The following is a 19,370-nucleotide window of genomic DNA, read 5'->3' on the forward strand; positions in this document are numbered from 1 at the left end:
TTTATATTTTATTTTGTTCCCAATATTTTGTCTTTATTGTAAGCTGCCCCGAACCTTTCCTGGGAAGAATGGTATAGAAATCAAATGCATGCCTACACAGAAGCATGAAAGATTTTTCTAAAATGTTCTTTCCTATTCATGTTTCTATGAATTAGGAATAATCATAGCTGGTTTGCCAGATCATAACAGACTGATGGTGTGCAGTGGGACACAGGATGGAAAGAGACCTAATAGTGCATTAAGTCCTATCTCCTGTAATTGCAAGCAGCCATTTGGAGGTAGGGCTAGATCCAGAAGCCTCCATGAAAACATCAACTTTAGGCCAACGCTACCTTAAATGCTGCAAAGTCACAGAGCAACTTTTACCAAACTTGAGTCCTTTGTCCCAATGACCAAAAGCTATTGTGCGCTGCAGCAAGAGCAAAGAAAAAGAGCCTTGGGCCCTTGCAACAGCAGAGAACATCAGGTGAAAAATACTGCGAGTTCCAGCTCCCATTAACTGACAACCAAGTGTGAGGAGCCCTCGAAAACATCTACTATTAATCTACTTTCAAGTGTTTGAATTATAAAGGAAAAAAAAAAATGAGGTCAAAATTCTACCAGTTCTTCAGTTATCCACAGAGTTCCCAGGACAGACAGGACTTTACTTTCTAATGAAGAAACAAGCAGGAGAAACATACAATTTTTTTTAAGGCTTTCACGCATCATAAAGAAATAGAAAGAAAATTTGTTTTGCTTTTAAGGAGATTTTGACTGCTCTGGAATGTGCACCCAGAGATTAAAACTACTATAGTATAAACTAAAAATCTTTCCTGCAAGTCAGTTATCCAGCTAGTGGATATCCCAAAGTGACCAAAAATTTAAGACAAAAAGCATGCACAGTTCCCAACAAACTCCTGGGCTGGGAAGTTATAAAACCAGTTGGAGGTGAAATGTTGCACTCAGTCCCCTCAAGACTGCAAAAACAAATACATATATTACAGCCGAGGCTGCAAAGCTGAAAGTAGATGCACTGTTTAGTGAAACATCAAGTTCACATTGCATTGAAGCTAATTTCTTGCTAGTTTAATTAGCTATTTGGCAGTTCTTTTGGACTGTGCCAGCAATGCCATTTAGCTCGACTACATATCCTCTATTTAGGATGCTATGTGGCAAAACAATGGTCCAGTAAAACATGTGAACAGCCCAGTATGCATACACAGACTTTTGGTCTATTATGTCTCAAGAGCCTAATACAAACTGCCCCACAGAGCCACCTAATAAAGAAAGCTTTGCCAATGAAATGCAGAGCAGGGCTTGGCTGGAAGTATCCCAATCTCTGCTTACATCTCTGTTTTACCACCTGTTGTGCACTGCAGATTAACCCTTTACTACAAAAGATCTCAGCTTGGGGCCTGACAGTAGAACTTTCTTACAGGCTTTATCTGTTAACTTCAAAGCAGGCTGGAAGATTTTTATCACATGATCTTGAAAAACGAAACACAGTATCTGAAGACTAAACTAAAGGTTGGAAGATTTAAAACAACCCTACAACACAGGTCTCAATTTCTGTGGATAGCTCTTGCTTTCCAAATCCTCTAGAGCGAAGTAAGCACTAACTCACTATTATCACAACACGCTTTGAAAAGCTGGTTTCAAACAAAAAAAAAAGTCTCAATTTCTAGCCCTTCTTCACCTGTCTGCTAACTGTTGTTTGTGCAAAACTGGAGAGCTACTTATATCTACAGACCTGCACTACTGATAAGCAAACTCCACTAGAACTTTTGCATAATTTCAATGGGTTGTTGATACGCTGGTTTAGCAATGCCAGGAGCCTTTAGTGTAGATGGGCCATTGGTTGCTGTCAGTAGTTACAAACACTTTGGCTAAGTACAGATAGTCAAAAAGCCCGAGGCTGAATCGATTCAGTCTTGGCAGGTTAATCTAAGTTGCAGAGCCCAAACTGATGAGAAAGTGAACAGGCATTCACTTTCCACCCAGGAAATGCAGGCACATGCCTGCAGTGGCTCAAGCCAGAAGCTGGGGAGCACTAGAGCACACATCCCAGCCTACCAGCTCCCAGGCTTTTCCCTTCTCCCTGCTCAAGAGAAGGGGGCATGGCCAGCCAGCCTCAGGCTAGCTAGGGTCTACCTGGGCTGAGGGTGGGAGTGGGGGAGAAGGTGGTAGGTTGGTGGGAAAGAGAGGCAGCGGCACTGAATTCATAAACACAAACAAAAATAATCCTCTCTCTGAAGTGAGTGTGAATTGAACAGAAGAGAACACAACCCTGAGGAGTCCTGATAGCTGTGATCCTGGACTACAAATGTCAGGGGCACTTGGAAGCAGGAAGAGGTGATGAGCAACCCTGCAGAATCCTGCTGTTGTGGATCTGGACTGCAAAACCCAGAGGACCTCAGGGGCAACAGGAAGAAGCAGCAAACACACAGCTGATGCTGACTATGCGCTAGAAAGCCAGTTGAATGGAGCTAGATGGAAGCCTCTGCAAAGCAGATGCCTTCTGGGACCAAACACTGATGGGCAGTCCCTTTCAGGCTGTTTCCTTCCCACCCCCATCACTCCAAGCCCTGCCCCACCCCCACCGCTCCAAACTTAAAGCAGGGAATAGCTTGGCAGCGGCTGCCTCCCTCAACCCCTCCACGTTGTCACTGCTCAGGCTAGGAGCAAAGAGCGGAGGCAAACCTGCTCTCTGGAGCAGACAGCACAGGCCAGCCCAGGGCTGCAAAGAATCCTGGGATGCTGGGAGACACTGATTTAACTTGAAACAGGAAGGGGTCTGGGTCAGAAGTTTCATAAACTGGTTTGACCTAAATCAGTTAAATCTGGTTAACGTAGGATCAGACTTATCTTAAACCAGTTTCAGCCATTTTGAAACTGGTTTATGTGCACTGAACTTCTGGTTCTGTTACAGGTTTAAACCAGTTTCTGAAGACTCAAACCAGTTTATGTGCAACTTCTGTCCCTAGCCTTTCAGAGAGATGATCAAGGAAGGGAAAATGACCAATGCTGAACAACCATCAGTAGCCCATGAACATTAAGGGCTCCTAATACTGAGCTGAATAAGTATTAACAGTAGGAAACCTACTGCAGAAACAGTTTTAAACTGCTTGCTTGTCTTTCTGCTGTGCCTCCCAGCTGGATAGATCTGGATTGATCATTAACACAATGTTCCTCCCAACCTTCTAAGTATGGTTAGCAAAAGCTTTTGCTCCTCCATTTTGGAAGTACTGTCCAGGGAAAATCCCTGCAGTGCTCAGTAGTTAAGTTCAACTTCTCTGCTATTTAAGTGTTACAGGTAACTAGCCAATGCCAGCATCTGCAAGTAACTGCAGTATTGCAGCAGCTGCTGGAAACCCCAATGACAGGTTTTGTTGCGTCTCTCGGAAGACTTCAGAACTGCACTGTGCAGAACTGCTATTTTCTTGTGAAGAACTAATTAACATTTTAGGAACACTAGGGAGCAGATAAGATGGAGGAAAATCTGAACCAAATGGTTAAGAGCCAAAACCCTGAAACAATATTGTGCTCAGATGCTTGTTCCCGTAAGAAAGGAAGTGTGCTAAGAAGCTACCCAAACTGGGTTCCCGGAAACTGGCAATGAAAGCAGCGCAACTACACCGCTACATTTAGGTTGCAATACTGTACATCTATCTAGCTATAAAAACAGATTAAACAGCCACAAGTTTTGGTGAGAAAGGTCAATAAATTCTCACTGTTGCACTGTAACCGTGAATGTATGCAGTGCATATAAATGTATATAGCATGTATAGTAATACAAGAGGTAATGTCCAGTTCCCACCATCTAAACATGTAAGCATCTAATTTCTGACACATTTTCTTATCATAGAGGACTTATACTCCTTGAATACATAGAAAAAAAATACATAGTAAGCTGTGTTAAGGTTTTGCCATTCTTCCTGCTTGCCTGATTTGAAAGCAGTGCGAGTTTCCAGACAATTTTTCAGGAAGACTCCACCAAAACTCCTCTTCCATGGTGCTTGTGCAGTTTTGCCAGCCACAGGAAATGCAGAGCTCTTAGCAGTTATGCAGCAGCTTGCTCCCTCGTATTTTATGAAGTTCATAGGCGATCAAGATTCAGTACTTGACAAAAGTACACAGCAATCCTCCCTGATATTTCAAAGGCACATTTTAATATAAAGGCCAGAGTGGGGAAGCAGATCAGTGATGTTCTACTTACGGGTGTGGTTTCATTTCTATGTAGTTCTTGGGAATGAAGCCATCCTTCCCATTGAGTTCTGCCTTGTACCAATTTTGATCGCATTCTTCGTTCAAAACCTGCAGATAAAAAAAAACCCTTAACTTTCAGAAGACTAAAATATTTCATGCTCTCTTCAAAGTGTCAGAACTGACAAAACTTCACTTAAGAAAATGTGCACATATTATATCAGTTTCAAAGACCATTCTGTCAACACAAACTGATTTTAAGGAAGTTAAACCAGCTAATCTACTCCAGTACCCGAGAGATTTGAGAGCTATGGCAGACAGGCAGATGGAACAAAGTCACCAGAAACTGTAGCAGAAAAAGTCAAAGTATGTAGGTTTTATATTTACCCACAACCACTTTTCTAGATCATGTCTGTAGTTTAGATAGCGCATTTACTTAATTTCCAAACCCCCAAATGCAAGCTGCCGCTCTGAAAGACAAATTGTACTCTGCTTCTTACCATCAGCAGTAATTGTCAACTAAGTTCTGAATAATTCTTCTGAGTTCAATATAAAAACAGGATTCCACCCAATTTCTCTGGTACTTGCACAAGTTTTAAGCACTACATTATGGAATTCTGCAGAAATTTCCCTATGATAGTATGGGTGAGAACCCAAGTATAAAAGACAAGACCGGGAGCTTCAGGGGTTTTTTACCACTCTAAATTAAATCCAGATTATTAAGGGACAGCAATGGTGAATTTTGTTAAATTCCCTGAGAGGCAAGTAGGGTGATATCTTTTACTGGACCACCTATATAGTTAGGATAAAAAAGTTAGACAAGCTTTTAAATGCAACACATTTCTTGTCAAGTCTCTCTGATCACAGGAATCAGGCATAACAGATCACAGGCAAAAGGTGCAGACAGAACCCAAATACTTAACAAGGAAACACAGGATCACGAGGTTCAAGGTGAACTTTTCTGATGATAACTATTTTAAAAACAAGCACAAGAGACAGAAGTCACAAAGGATGAAACTCTGTTAATGCTGAAACATTAGAGAGCATCAGGGGAAGCATGATTTTTCAGCATCCGTGCCTTGGCTACATAGCCATCGTTTCTTGCTGAATTTATTTCAAATAGGTACAGTGGGCATGACAAAAGCAACAGCTAAGCCAGGTATTCCTAGCTAGAGTGCCGTGGCACTCAAGTGTGCCCCGAAATCCTTTTGAAGGTGCTGCAAGATGCTACATAATGCAGCACTTGCGTGCACAACCATGGTTCACAACATAAGCCAAGAGGGCATGTCCAGATGAGCAGGAATGTGCGTCCCCCTAGGAACAAGCAGCAGCAGCATGCCTTGTGCCATGGCTATTTGTCTCCGGGGAACGCTTGTGCCATGCGCGCTCTGATGTGTGGCAAGGTTACCCTGGGTGGGGTAGGGGAGGCTGGGGCCAGCAACTGTGGTGACCCCAGCAGCCTTACCTGGGGCCTGGGGCCCTCCAGGAGCTGCAGCCATGGTACTCCTGCAGCACAAAGCCTGGCCGGCAGCCAGAGTGTGACTCCTGCCAGCCAGGCTCTGGTTTTGGGCAGCGCATGCTGCTGCCATGTGTGCCACCCCACTTTTTTTGGTGTGGGTTTTTTTGACCCTGGGATCTCCTGGGGTCAACCCTCACCCCCAGGAGGTAGCAGCATGGGGAACACCTGAACATGCGATGTGTGGCGCTGCAGAGAGCTCTGCGATGCCACATACTGCATTGTCCACACTCGTCTGGACGTGCCCCAGCAAATTCAACCAGGAATCCATAATGTCAAAGCCATTCTGACTTGTGGGGGTCTTTCTGCGTTCTTTGCAACAAAAGACCTGCAGTTTTCTGCAGTCAAAAAAAACCAAAAAACTAGAAGCTGCCATTTTCCAAAGCCTACCTTGAGTCTAACAAGGTTGAGAACCACTGACCTAAGCACTTGTTACCATATGGAAGAAGTAATTGTTGACCCATTTCACCACACAACAAAATATAACTGTACTTTGACACCAGTTCTACTGAAGTGGAGTTACTTTATTTCAGAAAACAGCATGAGAGTATTATTACAGACCTACCAGACTTTGGCGTGTCACTTTTACTTTCCAGCCAGCACCACACCTATTCCTTTTTCAGTCACCTTTTGCTAATTGTTTTCTCCTGGGAAATGGTTTGACTAACAGAAAGCTGTCAGTCTAAAATGGAAGATTAAGAAATGGTTTTGACCCCATATAGCACAAGCCACATGGGACCAGGTGGATGAAAATGAGGAAAGACAAAAAGAGGAACAAGCTGTATTAACTTTCCAGTCCCCACACGCACGCAATATAACGTCTCCTCTCTAATGCACTCACAAAACAGAGAAATAGCTACACAGTTCACAAGTTACATCTGTGCAGTTAGTCATTTCTATAATGGAGAAACTTTCTGTGCAAATGAAGCGGTGATCACTGGTAATTATTTCCACTTCTGAAGTTCTGGTCACATCACACATCTTTCCCTCTCCAAAAAAGAGGTGACAAGGAGGAAGCAGACATTCAAAGAAAAGCCATCAACACATACCGCAGCCAGGAGCTCATTACTGATGGAGGAGGCTATACCAAAATGTAACTACTGCTCACTTGCAATGATTGTGTGAAGTTTCACTATCAAAAACTCCCCATCAACAACAGCTAGATCTAAATACAAAGACAATTTCATTGTGGGTAGAACTGTGCCATGATAAAGCAAAGAAACAACAGACACTGAATAAATGCAACTTATTGACTGAACAGTTCCCCAGGTGATAGTGGATGAGCACCTAAATACCAAGAACGATTCCCCCATGTTAGCCCTACACCACGGAGGGTAAACTACTCAGATCTGGCAGCACTCTCTCTAGGATACTCTCAAAGATGACAAGTGATTGCACCTTTAGCCCCAGCTTCCAAAAAAATATTTATATTTTTTACTTTAAGATTTCTTAAAATAAAGATCCTTCAAACTTTAGCTGCCTTTTTGTGCAGCTACTCCTTTGTTTCCAAAGCACTGTCTTAGTGTTTGTTAGACTCCAGTTGCTATACATCAGCCAGCAGAAAGGTAACTGTCTGGCAGTGTATGTGACATGGCTCTACACAGGCTGGGCAACTGAGGCAGGCTTACCTTTGTGGGAACATTATTTTTTCATCATAAAAAGTATACAACATACATCAAAACTCTATTAAGATCATTGTTAAAAATCCCCTTACATTAATTTAGTTTGATTTCAAGTTTAATGGTCTGTAAAGGGAAGATGCTTGCCTTCCCTTCCCTCTTGAATAAAACTGAGAATGCACAGGTGGGTCTTACTTTGACAACTGTGAGAATAAATTAAAGATTATGCAATTGTAACTCCCCATGCACATAATTTGACTGAGCTTGATCTTGCTCTTAAGATACAATAATAGCTGGAGATGCAAAGGGTAGATGGCTGTGGGTACTAATGCTATATGCCAAATGCCAGCCTGGGGACATTACTAAGGGGCATTTAAGTTTTGTATCACCTGTTTAGACAAGATAACTGCGGTTAGTTTAGCTTAGAGTGCCTTGCTTGCATACACTACCTGTTTTTAAGCCAAACTATCTGCCATTTATGTTGCAATTATTCGTCCCCTTTGGAACAGGAGTAACTTCAGTTAATATGCTTGCTTAACCAGCTTTGTTCCCCCTATCTTGCTTTTGGCACTCCAGTAACTATAGCACATTGCAATGCTTCACCTGAACCAACCTGTCGTCATATATACATGTTATGTACGCTTCAAAAGTCATCTTCAGCAGATGTCATCTCACCATTTAGATGCTAGCAGACAGTCAAGAAAACCCCTTGTTGATACCATGCTGCAGTTAACTTGCATACCCACTAAACCAGCCATACCCCCTGAACTCTCTTCTTCTACACAGACTGTTTCAGAGATCCTGGACTTGACTGCCCTCCCTGGAGAGCTGCACGCTCTGTTCAATCTGGAAGAGATACTGGAATCCAAAACATCATCGAATAAGCAGGCACTTTCAGAGCTGGTCTCCCAGCAAAGAGCTTCTGAAGTACCCAAAGATAAATTGTGCCAATCTGGGGGATCCTATGCATAAATTCTGAATGGTGGCTGATAATCCAAATCTATTATTCAGTTATTATGGTAACACTACAGATGCCTCTGTGAGGATGTATCCCCTTTTTGGGCAAGGTCTGTGTCAGGTCCCTCCCAGGTGAGGGGGAGAAATATGCTGTTAAATTGCAAAGGGCAGTTACCGAGATGGAAACAGCCTGGGACAATGTACTAGCCCAGACCTAAGTGAACCAGTTGTCCCAGATTAATCTGCAAGGGGCTGGAGTTTGCAGCAATGGAAAGTTACCACACGCTGAACAAAGCAGCCAGGTGTTAAGGGGGAGGGGGGCAGGGAAGGGAGCTTCAGTGAGACACACAGGAAGCATGAAGCAGGAAAGAAGAAACAGGCAGGTTTTAAGTAAGAGTGGAGGGGGAGAGAGGGAGGCAGACAGACGGAGAGATCCAACCCAGGATCTGTCCAGATCAGCAATGCAAGTGGAACTGCAGAACTTCCCATTTCAGAATCAAACCAGTTTCTGGCCTCACCCCTAAGAGGGCAGAGCAGTGAAGCAATGGAAGCAGGAAAAAAGCCAGGATGCAGGATTAAATTATTTTTGTCTAGATTGGTGTTTATGCTATTACCAGGAATGCTGTACCGAGCTGTGCTGTGTTCAGAAGTTGCATGCAGCAGTTGTTTCTGTATCAGTTTGCTTACATCAGTGTTTCTCAACCTTTTAAGTAGCAAGCACCCCCTAACTTCTGAAAATTTTAATAAGTACCCCAACACTCAATTTTCCAGAGGATTTTATATTTACATACTAATGTGTGCTATATGTTGGAAGAAGGGCTGTGTATATACGGCTGTGATATGACAGATGTCTGCTTTGGTGTGGGTAGGGTTGCCACCTTTTACACCAGGGATGCTCAACTCAAGTATGTACCTGGGCTAGAGGTGATGTTGGCCAAAGGAGAGCTGAACCCGGTGCCATGCAAAGCACGGCACACCAAACTATTACTGGGGAATTAAATTTTTTAAATTGCACCAAATTTTTTGCCATAGTTGAGAGGAGGAAGGGGCGAGAGAGAGAGGAAAAGGCGAGAGAGAGCAAGCATTAGGGTACCCATGTATCCCCTGTTTGTGTCTTGCGTACCCCCAGCGGTACGTGTACCACAAGTTGAGAAACTATGGCTTACATTAATCACAAAGAGTTATCACTATCTCCAAAGAGTTAAGCTGTAAACCAGAAGGCCCAGTAGGATTCTGAGAAAGGGTGTGCTAAACCTGGGAGAAACCAAGTACTCATGCTGATCTCTCCCCCCTCCCAAGTCTCTCATCATACCACCCCCTCACCCCCAAGATGCTGGTACCAAAGGAGTTGGAAATAAGTACTTTTATTGCAGCAGTTACAGAATTAAGTCACTGGAAACTAACTTACAGTTCCATATATACACTTAAACTTTTAATAAAACTGAGAGGTCACAGGGTTAAAGAGCCCACACAAGCTAGAGAAAGATTTCAAAATGCCTTAGTGCCTTCATCTTTCTGCATGTTACTTTAGACTCTGATTGCACAACTCTGGTCGTTTTGCAGCATCCTGCAAGCTCATCTGTGGCAGCACAGAAGAAACCAAAGGCAAAGAAATGATGCCATTTTGGCATGCACACTGCAATGCAAAGCAGCTGTCTCGGGACTGCCCACAGAGCTAGTGTTTTTCTTCCCTTCTTACATCTGCAGCGAGCACCTCCTTGTAGGCAGCGGTTGTTTACAACACCCTGGTTCTCTCACTGGCTCGTTGAACAAGACCCTTCTGTGTCTCCTGGGACAATACTAATCGAGGCAAGTCCCAACATAAGAATAGTCTATGGGCAGACCCATGCAATTCCTGGCTGGCCAACTACTGCCCTCCACTCACCTAAAAACAGCACCTCTAGCTAGGCCCAATGCATCCCAGAATTTTGCAGCCACAGACTATTCCCTTATCACAGAATGGTGGTGCAAAGTTTCAGCTTTCGTTTAAAGTAAGTTGTGCAAAGTTGTACCCTTTGCAAACGTGAAGACAGTAAAGCCTTGAACCAAGAAAAGGCTGAACTGTGCTGTCCAGATTTGAGGCCACAGACAACCTAAAAACAGCAGCTCTGAGAAATATGAACTAGTTCCCACTAGTGTGAATGGGATGGGCTTTGAAGGGTAACAACAGAAACATCACTAAAAAAATCTTATGCAAAATAGTTAAGAGAAATAAACTGGCAACTGGTTATCCCACAACACCAAACACTTTAACTGCCCACCACTGCCTCTCAAAATGTACACAGAGGCATTGCTGTAGGCTATATTTCTTACAATACCATTTATTAAAAGTCCTAATTTTGAAAATTGTAAGCAAAGCTGTCGTGAGATTTTTCTCTCCGCTTTCCAGCACCTTAGAACTGCAAACAGTGCTTCCCGACTCCTCCTAACAGCTTGCACAAGCCAACCAAACAACACGTACAGAAAAGTTTATTTCTGCAGATAAAGATGCTAAACCAAAAGAAACCCATAAGCTTTGCTGCTCTACATGAATGTGGCACTGGGAACCTGCAAAAATGGGAAGCCCAACCCCTGCAAATCCCCACAGGTTGCACAGAGAATTCCTGCTTTTTGTGCAAGTTCAATGCAAACCCAAGATTCCTTCACAGCCAAAACTCCAAGTCTGCTATTGATCTAGCTGAATTTGAGAAATAAAGTAGCTGTGCCTTTTATGCTGGAGCATTTGTGCACAAGGAAGGAGGAGGAGGAAGGATATTTTTAGCCGTTACATTTGAACACATACTGCCATGTGATGGCCTCATTCTGTAGTCGGCCCTGCCTTACTGCCACACCAGCTCAACTGCCCCTGTTACTTTCCCAGTTTGATAATAGATCTCTTATCAGAAGCCCATCTGTCCCCATGGAAACAGAAAAAAAAAAAGCTTTGCTGAATGGCTGCATGACAACAAAGCCCTGATGACGTTCCTGCTTTAACAGCTTGAGGAAAGTGCTCTGCAAGATCCCCACTCCTACAGCCAGTGAATATTCCCAAGAATTATGGAATCGTGGAAAGGAAACTTTTTGACAATCCACTGGACACCAACCTCCAACAGTCACAAAATGCAATCTGTGAATGTGGAGGTGCATGCACAGTAATGACGAACCCTCTAGTTGCTGTACAAGTCAGAACAGCCATTTTAAACGTTCCCAGACTCCCACGTTAGGATACACTGCCTGGGGGTGCAAAAAAGTGACTATGACAATACAACTGCAATTTTGGTCTTGCCAGGGATTGCTTATGCTCATGTGCAAAAGGTAGATTGGGAATAGTAAGAAAACATGGATGCAAATATTAGTTGCCCCTCAAAATACTAGTGTCCCAGCCTGTTTTAGTTGAGGTTATCAAGAATGTTACTATAACAAATTTGAACTACACTGCAAGGCTCATTTAGGCTAGGGACAGAAGTTACACATAAACCAGTATAAATGAAGTAAACTGGTTTAAACCTGTAACAGAACAGAAGTTCAGTGCACATAAACCAGTTTCAAAATGGCTGAAACTGGTTTAGGATAAACCTGCCTAATGTAGTATCAGACTTAACTAATTTTGGTCAAACTGGTTTATGAAACTTCTGTCCCAGACCCCTTCCTGGTTCAGATTAAATCAGTCTCCTAGCATCCCAGGATTATTTGCAGCCCTGGGCTAGGCTGTGTCATCTGCTCCAGACAGCAGGGCTGGCCCTGCCCTTCTGCTCCCTAGCTGAGGGCTCACTGGCCCTCCCTAGGCAAACCCTGGATGGGGCCTTGGGCTCGGAAGGGGGGTTAAACTCCCCTTCCCCCACACATGGAGCTGCCCTGCCCCGCTTGCTTACTGCTGGCTGTGTCTGTGGACTACAAATCCCAGAAGCACCTGGAAGCAGGAAGAGGAACTGATTAGCAACCCTGCAGAATCCCGCTAACATGACTCTGGACTGCAAATCCCAGAGACCTCAGGTGCAGCAGGAAGAAGTAGTGAACACAGCCCATGCTGGCTACATGCCAGAGAGCTGTCCTCTAGCACCCCTGACTTCTGGCTCGAGCCACTGCAGGCACGTGGATGTATTTCCTGAATCAAAAGTGAATATCTGTTCATTTGCTTATTGGTTTAATCTTTGCACTTTGAATTGATTCAGCCTAAGGCTTTTTGTGTCTGTACTTAGCCTTAAGATCAGGGTGAAGCAAAAAGTTTTCCACTGTATCATCTACAAAGAACTACAGGCGCATTGACACTGAGCATTTATTCTTCATAAAGGCACAGAATGTGTTGTACCCCTCACTGGAAGCTCTGCAAAGCAAGTTTATCCCACAGCTTTACTGGGAAAAGACAGTAGCTGAAACTAGGATACAAGTCTAAATGCAAGAACCTACTGACTTAGCAGAATAATAGGATGTATTTTACTGCTTCAAAACCATATGGAATTGTATACAAGTTAGTCAACCCCCCAGCTTGCTACAGAATTGTACAGAAGAGTCAATTATGTAGAAAGTCAATTAACTGGAAGACTTTGTATTAAAACCATCAGCCTGCAGTTGGGTTTTTGCTCAATGGCTAGAAAACTGTCCATTGTTTATTTACCAGTGTGCTGAAATTATAAAACATTACAGTACTATACATTTATTTTTACTATTTGCTGTACTGTACAGTAATGACAGTATTCAGTACTTCATGCCATAGGCGTTTGATTATTTGAAAAAAAACTGATTATCCAGAATGATAGCAACACTAATTATTCTGGACATTCAATGTTCTACTGTACTTCAGAACTTCAGTTTCCTTAAAGAAAGAAAAAAAAACCGCCTTATGAATAAGAAGGTTTCCCAACCGTGAAAAGTAACCAATTCCTGGACTTGCAAACAGCCTGTAATAGTAAGCGTTGAATGTTCCAAACTACTCAATTCCTTCACAGAAAGGGTATTTTTCATCAACATGAAACATTAAACCTCAGTGACTCAGAGGAAGCAGGAATGACTGCCTAGTTAGTGTCTCTGAAATAGCTGTGAACCATCTTTCTCTACTTCCCTGGGTTCAGAGAGCCCAGGCAAAAACCCTACCCAATATTTAAACTACCCACTTTCCCCTGTCAACTTCTATTACAGCATTAGTATTTTTTACTGAAAATTCCCATAGCTAACTAAAGATTTGGGGGCAGCCCAGAGATTAAAGCACATGGAACTATTAATATTTGTTAGTTCAATAAAGCTTGATTTGCATTTTGAAGTTAATCTGAGCTCCAGGTGCTGCCCAAGAGCGTCACTAAATACAAAGAACTCAAAGGTTTGGCTACAGATCTACTGCTTTCAGGGTTCAAGACTGTGGAAAGAAAAGCAGACAGCAACTGAAAAGCTTGTACATACCACGTGTTTATTCATCACATGTGGGTATGGTTCCCCCTCCTTTACAGTGATATTGCCTAGTCTAAGTACAGTGACAAGGCAGCATATTAAGAACTCTCACCTGATTTAAAAAAGAAAAGATCTAAAAAGAAAGCCCACAGCAGTCAAAAAGACAGGAGTTCTTCCAAGTCCAGGGGAGCAAGCAATTGTTACAGATAATCCCAGCCATGTCACACAGGACTGAATTTTTAACTGAAGCCACTCATTCTCTTGTGGAATCGTGTGTAGGAAGGGACTGTCAAACCAGGTGACTTCTGGTGTGCTGGGACAATCCAGAGACAAGGACAGGCTCAGCCCTATGCAGGAAAGTTGACATGTAAAGCTTTTGCTACAGAGAGGGCCCCAGTCCAAAAAACACTGGTTCAAATCAGCACTGATACAAGTGAGCACAACTTCCTTACAAGTGAGCATAACTTTATGGGGAATGGCACCTGAATACAACAGAGCTAAATACACAGTTTTCTTCTCCAAAACTAGGTGCCACACAACTAACTTCTCAGCATACCAAGATTTACCTTTATTAAGGCCTTTCTATAAAAAAAGCAGACAGACATTACCTGGTGATGGAAAACTATTCATATATATGTCAGTCCAACCTTCTATTGAGGATATTATGGACAGCAAAGTCTCTAAACTAATCCTCTTCATTCCAAGTTTCTAAATCTGTCAGCATTTAAACTGACAATAAGAGAACACGGCACAGGAGGAAACAGCGCCTTGTCAGTACAAAGGGCAAAGAGCACGTCAAAACCGTATGCCAATTCTAAGCAAGACCAATCATGCTGTAACCAAGAAACAGAAAACTTCCCCATCCTTTAGTTCCTTTTCACTGTGACACTCAAATGTGGTTGATGGCAGTCAGGTGAGACTGAGCGTCCACAACATAAGGAGAGAGCTAAACAGTCAATAAGAGAAAGATGGCTCAGCAGTGTGCAACTTCCTGCATATGTTTTATATGTTTTAGGCCTTTCTTAGCATCTGAAAACAGTTTAAACTATACTACAACCTACTGGAGAAGGGAATAGTCCAGGGGTGGGCAAAATGCAGCCTGGGGGCTGGATGCAGCCCGCCAGGCCATTCTATCGGGCCCACGGGGCCCCTAAAAAAATTTAGAAAATGAATATTTATATGCCCCTGGCTGCCTATCATGTGGCCCTCAATGACTTGCCAAAACTCAGTAAGTGGCCCTCCACCCAAAATAATTGCCCGCCCCTGGAATAGTCCCATTTTACCCAAGAGCAGAGGCACTAAGCTTGGATGCTGCCAGCTAACAGGAAGACTGTGCATCTGCTGCTAAGAGTTGCAAAATGGACAACCATGCAAAGGAGACCTGAAACAGCCTTCAAAGAGTAAAGGCTTTTCCTATCAAACTGCAATACCTTCAAGTAGCATTGTTGACCATCTTAAAATCACACAGACCAATCAGTATGAACAACAAAATGTCCCTCATCCCAGTATCTTCCTGTCCACTTCTTCATGCACTTCTTTCACCTTCCCGGCCCAAAAGTTTAGGCCCCCAAACCCCCACCCCCTTTGTAAGCAAAGAGGGCAGCATTGCTACGTGAATCGTGGGCATGATGAGCCTTGCTGCTTTCTGATGAATCTTAAGTAAGGACTGTTCTACATGGCACACAGTTCAGTTCTCACGTCCGCACTATTTACTGCAGTGAAGTCCAAGTTAAACCACTTGCAATAGCCAAAAAACTGATTTTAATTTTACACTGTACCTTTTGAAGTAACTGTCTTGATTAGCTGGCACTGCCTCTCGACATCTTCCTCATCTCAGAACCTAGCCAACTCTCTCCCCTGAAGAAGCCCATTATACTGGTCAGCAGTAATATATAAAACAAAGCTGAAAGTTACTGTAAACCAGGGGCAGGCTATTTAGGGCAGAGGGCCGCTTACTGAGTTTTGGCAAGCCACCAAGGGCCACATGACAGGCAGCCAGGGGCAGATAATTATTTAATTTTCTAAATTTTTTTAGGGGCCCCACAGGCCAGATAGAATGGCCTGACGGGCCACATCCGGCCCCTGGCCCGCATTTTGCCTACCCCTGCTGTAAACCCACAGGGAAAAACAAGAGAGAGTAGAAGTTACAGATTTCTCCAAAAATTACTTCCAGGGACCCTCTCCCCCACCTGAGTATAAGCATAAAATGCTCTGTAAGAATACTTCTGAATATGCTGAAATAATGATCTGAACCAAAGGAAAAATAGGAGGCAGTTTTGTAATTCTGTAGAAAATGTCCTTTTTAACTGTGTGAATTAGGAACAAGTTGCAAACACATTTCCACAATTTCAGTGGTAGTGTGGAACAGAAATAGATGTTGTCCAGAAGCTCTACCATAGGTTTAGCCTACACCAGCCCGTCGCTAACATGTTTCATCCTGTTGCTACCATCAATGCAGCTTAGCATTTTATCTGCACTTATAAGTAGTCAACCCCTTACAGAATCTGGACAGAGTGGAAGAGGTATCAGTAGTTGCAGACGTTATATGTTTATGCTTCAAGGCATGGGCAGAGGGTCCAAGAATGAGAAATATTAGAAAAGAAAGGTGAGAGTAAACAGAGTCAGCAGGGAGGCTGCCAAGGCTTCTAGCATGCAGTAAAACAAGGATTAATATGGCAAACTAAAATAAAAACACCCTCCACAGAGCTCTGCAGTAGTAGCCACTAGTCCATTTTCTCTAAACGAGTTTTTCTTATACTCTAAAGGTTCCCAAAATTGTCCTTAAACTAAGAAAACCCTAAAATAATTTTCAAGCTAAGTACCAGAGATAAAATACTATGCATAATTGTTATAATTTCTCTGATTTTCAGAAACAACAAGCTCTTGGCTGAAGTGAACAGTGAAGTTTCATTAGTCATTTGATTAGGTATAAAATAAATACATAAGTGATTCTTTACCTCCAATAGCCTGGTTCCTATGCATGCAAAGCCCCATATCACTCTGCTAACAAGAATGATCCCGTTAAAAAAAGGAAGGAGAATATTGTTTCTCTCTAGAGGCTAAGAGCTGGTTTACTGTGACTAAAGTCCTGGATCAGCTGCCTTTTATAACTAACTCAGTCTTCAGGATGTTATCACAGAAGCAGAAGACAAAACATCCTTCCTTAATCTCAAACCCAATCCACATTTAATTGTGGAACCATTGAAGACTGCAGCATTTCCCTAGTTTGCTGTTATGCAGAGTGGATTATAGTACACTCGGATCCTGGTCAGAGATGATCACTTGTCTAACATATGCAGTACCTCTCCCTACACTGAGATTTCAAACAAATCAGTACAACTTAACTGATTTAAAAGCAGGTTTCCAGAAGAGAACATACCTGCTACTTGCACAATGACCCAGTAAATTTCTGTGCCTTCCAGAATGTGCAAGCTGCATCCAGCTGTCCCTTTAACTTCAGAGGCAGGGATACCAAACACAAAGACAACATATTTGCTATCACATGTTCTTAGAATATTTAAACAAGCACAACTGACCATAACTTCTTAGAACAGCCTCTAATGAAATGGCAATGCTTTTGTAAAACGCTCTTGGCAAAACCTCTGAGGAATGGAGGATGAAAGTCACTCTGCCAAAAGGGGAAAAAAGAAAAAAGAAACAGCTATCAAAAACATTCCAGCAAGCATGTTTTACACTTCCATTCCAGTTCATGAGGCAAGACTGCAGGAATACTAACAGTAGTCTTGTGACAACTCACAAGAGTAAGGAATCTTCCATTTTGCAATTTCCATTTAGCAAAAGCAATTGTATCGGCCGTCACAAAAACCAACACTTGGTGGCATGCGTCAGAAACAGGACAGTTGAGACAGACAGTGGGGGGCATAGGTCTACAATCAGCATAGGAAGGCTACAGTGGCAATTCAGTCTTAGTACCTGGCCTCTTACTACACTGCAATACAAATGAAGCAGGTCAGAAATGGGAAACAAAAAACAAAAAAAAGCATACTGTCCATCTTCTGTAGGTAACAAAACAGAAGTTCAGTGCCCATAAACCAGTTTCAAAATGGATGAAACTACTTTAAGCTAAACCTAGTTGAATGTAGTATCAGACTTAACTGATTTGGGTCAAACTGGTTTATGAAACTTGTGTCCCAGATTCCTTCCTAGTTCAAGTTAAGTCACAGTCCCCCAGCATCCCAGCATGCTTTCCAGACCTGGGCCGGGCTGGGCTGTCTGCTCCAAAGGCCAGGGCTGGCCCCACCCCTCTGCTCCCTAGCCAGAGCAGTGAGGACTGGCTGACAAGAGGGGAAGGGGGAAGTTTGGCTGGGGATGCAGGCAGTCTACAGTGGGCGGTGGGGAGAACTGTCCCCTCCCCAGGCAAACCCCAGTTGACATTTGGAGCCAGGGAGTAGGGGGTTAAACACCCTTTCCCCCACTCAAACTTACTGCTGGCTGCAACTGTGTACTACAAATCCCAGAAGCACCTGGAAGCAGGAAGAGAAAGGGATGAGCAACGCTGCAGAGTCCTGCTCCTGTAATTCTGGACTGCAAATCCCAGAGACCTCAAGGGCAACAGGAAGAGGAAGTGAACACACAGCCAGACAGCTGTGCTTGAGCACCCTCCAGCTTCTGGCTTGAGCCACTGCAGGCCTATGGCTGCATTTCCTGAATCAAAAGTAAGCGTCTGTTCACTTCTGTTTCAATTTAATCTGTGCATCTTAGACTAACCTACAAAGACTGAATCAATTCAGCCTCAGGCTTTTTGACTGACTGTACCTAGCCCAGAAGTGTACATGGGCATACATACATGCATTGTTGTCCACAAATCATACCCGAGTTCTGATGCTAGATTTATGAAGTGGAAAAAAGCCCATTCCTCATTACACAGGATAAAAAACACTTAAGGATTTACCACTTTATTGATAATCCTCTGGGATTTTGGCCTAATGCCATGTTCTTACACTCCTTAAACACCTCAGCAAACCAGAAGTCCCTATTTTACAAAGTGGAGGAAGATGCAAGTTAAGCAATTTGCCTGAAGTCATTCAGTGACTGGCAAAACCAAAACGAAAAAACTTGGGAATTCCTAGTTACAGGTCCTCACACTCACTAAACCACGTTTCTTATGCGTGAGAAGCAGTCACATGGTTAAATAACAAATTAAACCACGCCTGTGTTCCAGTTAGAAAAATACAGATATAGCAGTGGCCAATATCCCTTAAAACATCACTTAGTGTTTCAAATGTCTTTTCACATATCCAAGCTGATCTGCCCAAAAAAAAATACAGGGATCAAGATATGTTTCTCTTTCATTCCACATGTTAAGAAACGTGGGTCTGTGGCACAAGTGCATTTCAAATGGCATTTATTCAAAACAGCCCAGTAAGCCTTCACACCTGATGTTCCAGGGAAACACCCTCTACTTCAGGCTCGTCCAATATACAGCCCAGCCATTTGCTGAGGCCTGAGGTCCCTTGCTCGGGACAGGCAGGTGGGGGAGGGGAGGGGAGCTGCTCACCCCCGTGGGGTCGGGCTTGTGACGTGAGCCAGGTCCTGCCACCACTGCCCCAAGAGCGGTGCAGCGTGGGGCTGCCCCAGCTGCGCCTGACTAGACGAGTTGGGGATAGCACCTACTTTTACTTCTCTCCAGCTCGGCCCCTTGCCTCTGAGGTCCCGCCCACCTCTGGGGACCCGCCGGGCTCGGCGGCCGCAGGGCAGGAACGGGGCGCAGCGCC

The 19,370-nt window shown here is 43.5% G+C and overlaps 1 protein-coding gene across 2 annotated transcripts in view; it reads right to left on the reverse strand.

Moving 5' to 3' along the window:
* The window catches only part of GRB2 (growth factor receptor bound protein 2), an 84,526-nt gene that overhangs the window by 11,035 nt on the left and 54,121 nt on the right, over nucleotides 1–19,370 (reverse strand). The window contains exons 1-2 of one of the 2 annotated variants that reach the window (XM_019518179.1): nucleotides 17,172–17,194; nucleotides 4,196–4,293 (exon numbers count right to left, since the gene is read on the reverse strand). In XM_019518179.1, coding sequence (XP_019373724.1) covers nucleotides 4,196–4,293; nucleotides 17,172–17,174 — 101 coding nt within the window. In that variant the 5' untranslated portion in view covers nucleotides 17,175–17,194. Of the gene's footprint in view, nucleotides 1–4,195; nucleotides 4,294–17,171; nucleotides 17,195–19,370 lie in introns of those variants that run through there. The other variant, XM_019518170.1, reaches the window with a different exon arrangement.

Source organism: Gavialis gangeticus, unplaced genomic scaffold, assembly GCF_001723915.1.
Source record: "Gavialis gangeticus isolate Ggan-Ray unplaced genomic scaffold, GavGan_comp1, whole genome shotgun sequence".
NCBI classification, from domain to species: Eukaryota; Metazoa; Chordata; order Crocodylia; family Gavialidae; genus Gavialis; species Gavialis gangeticus.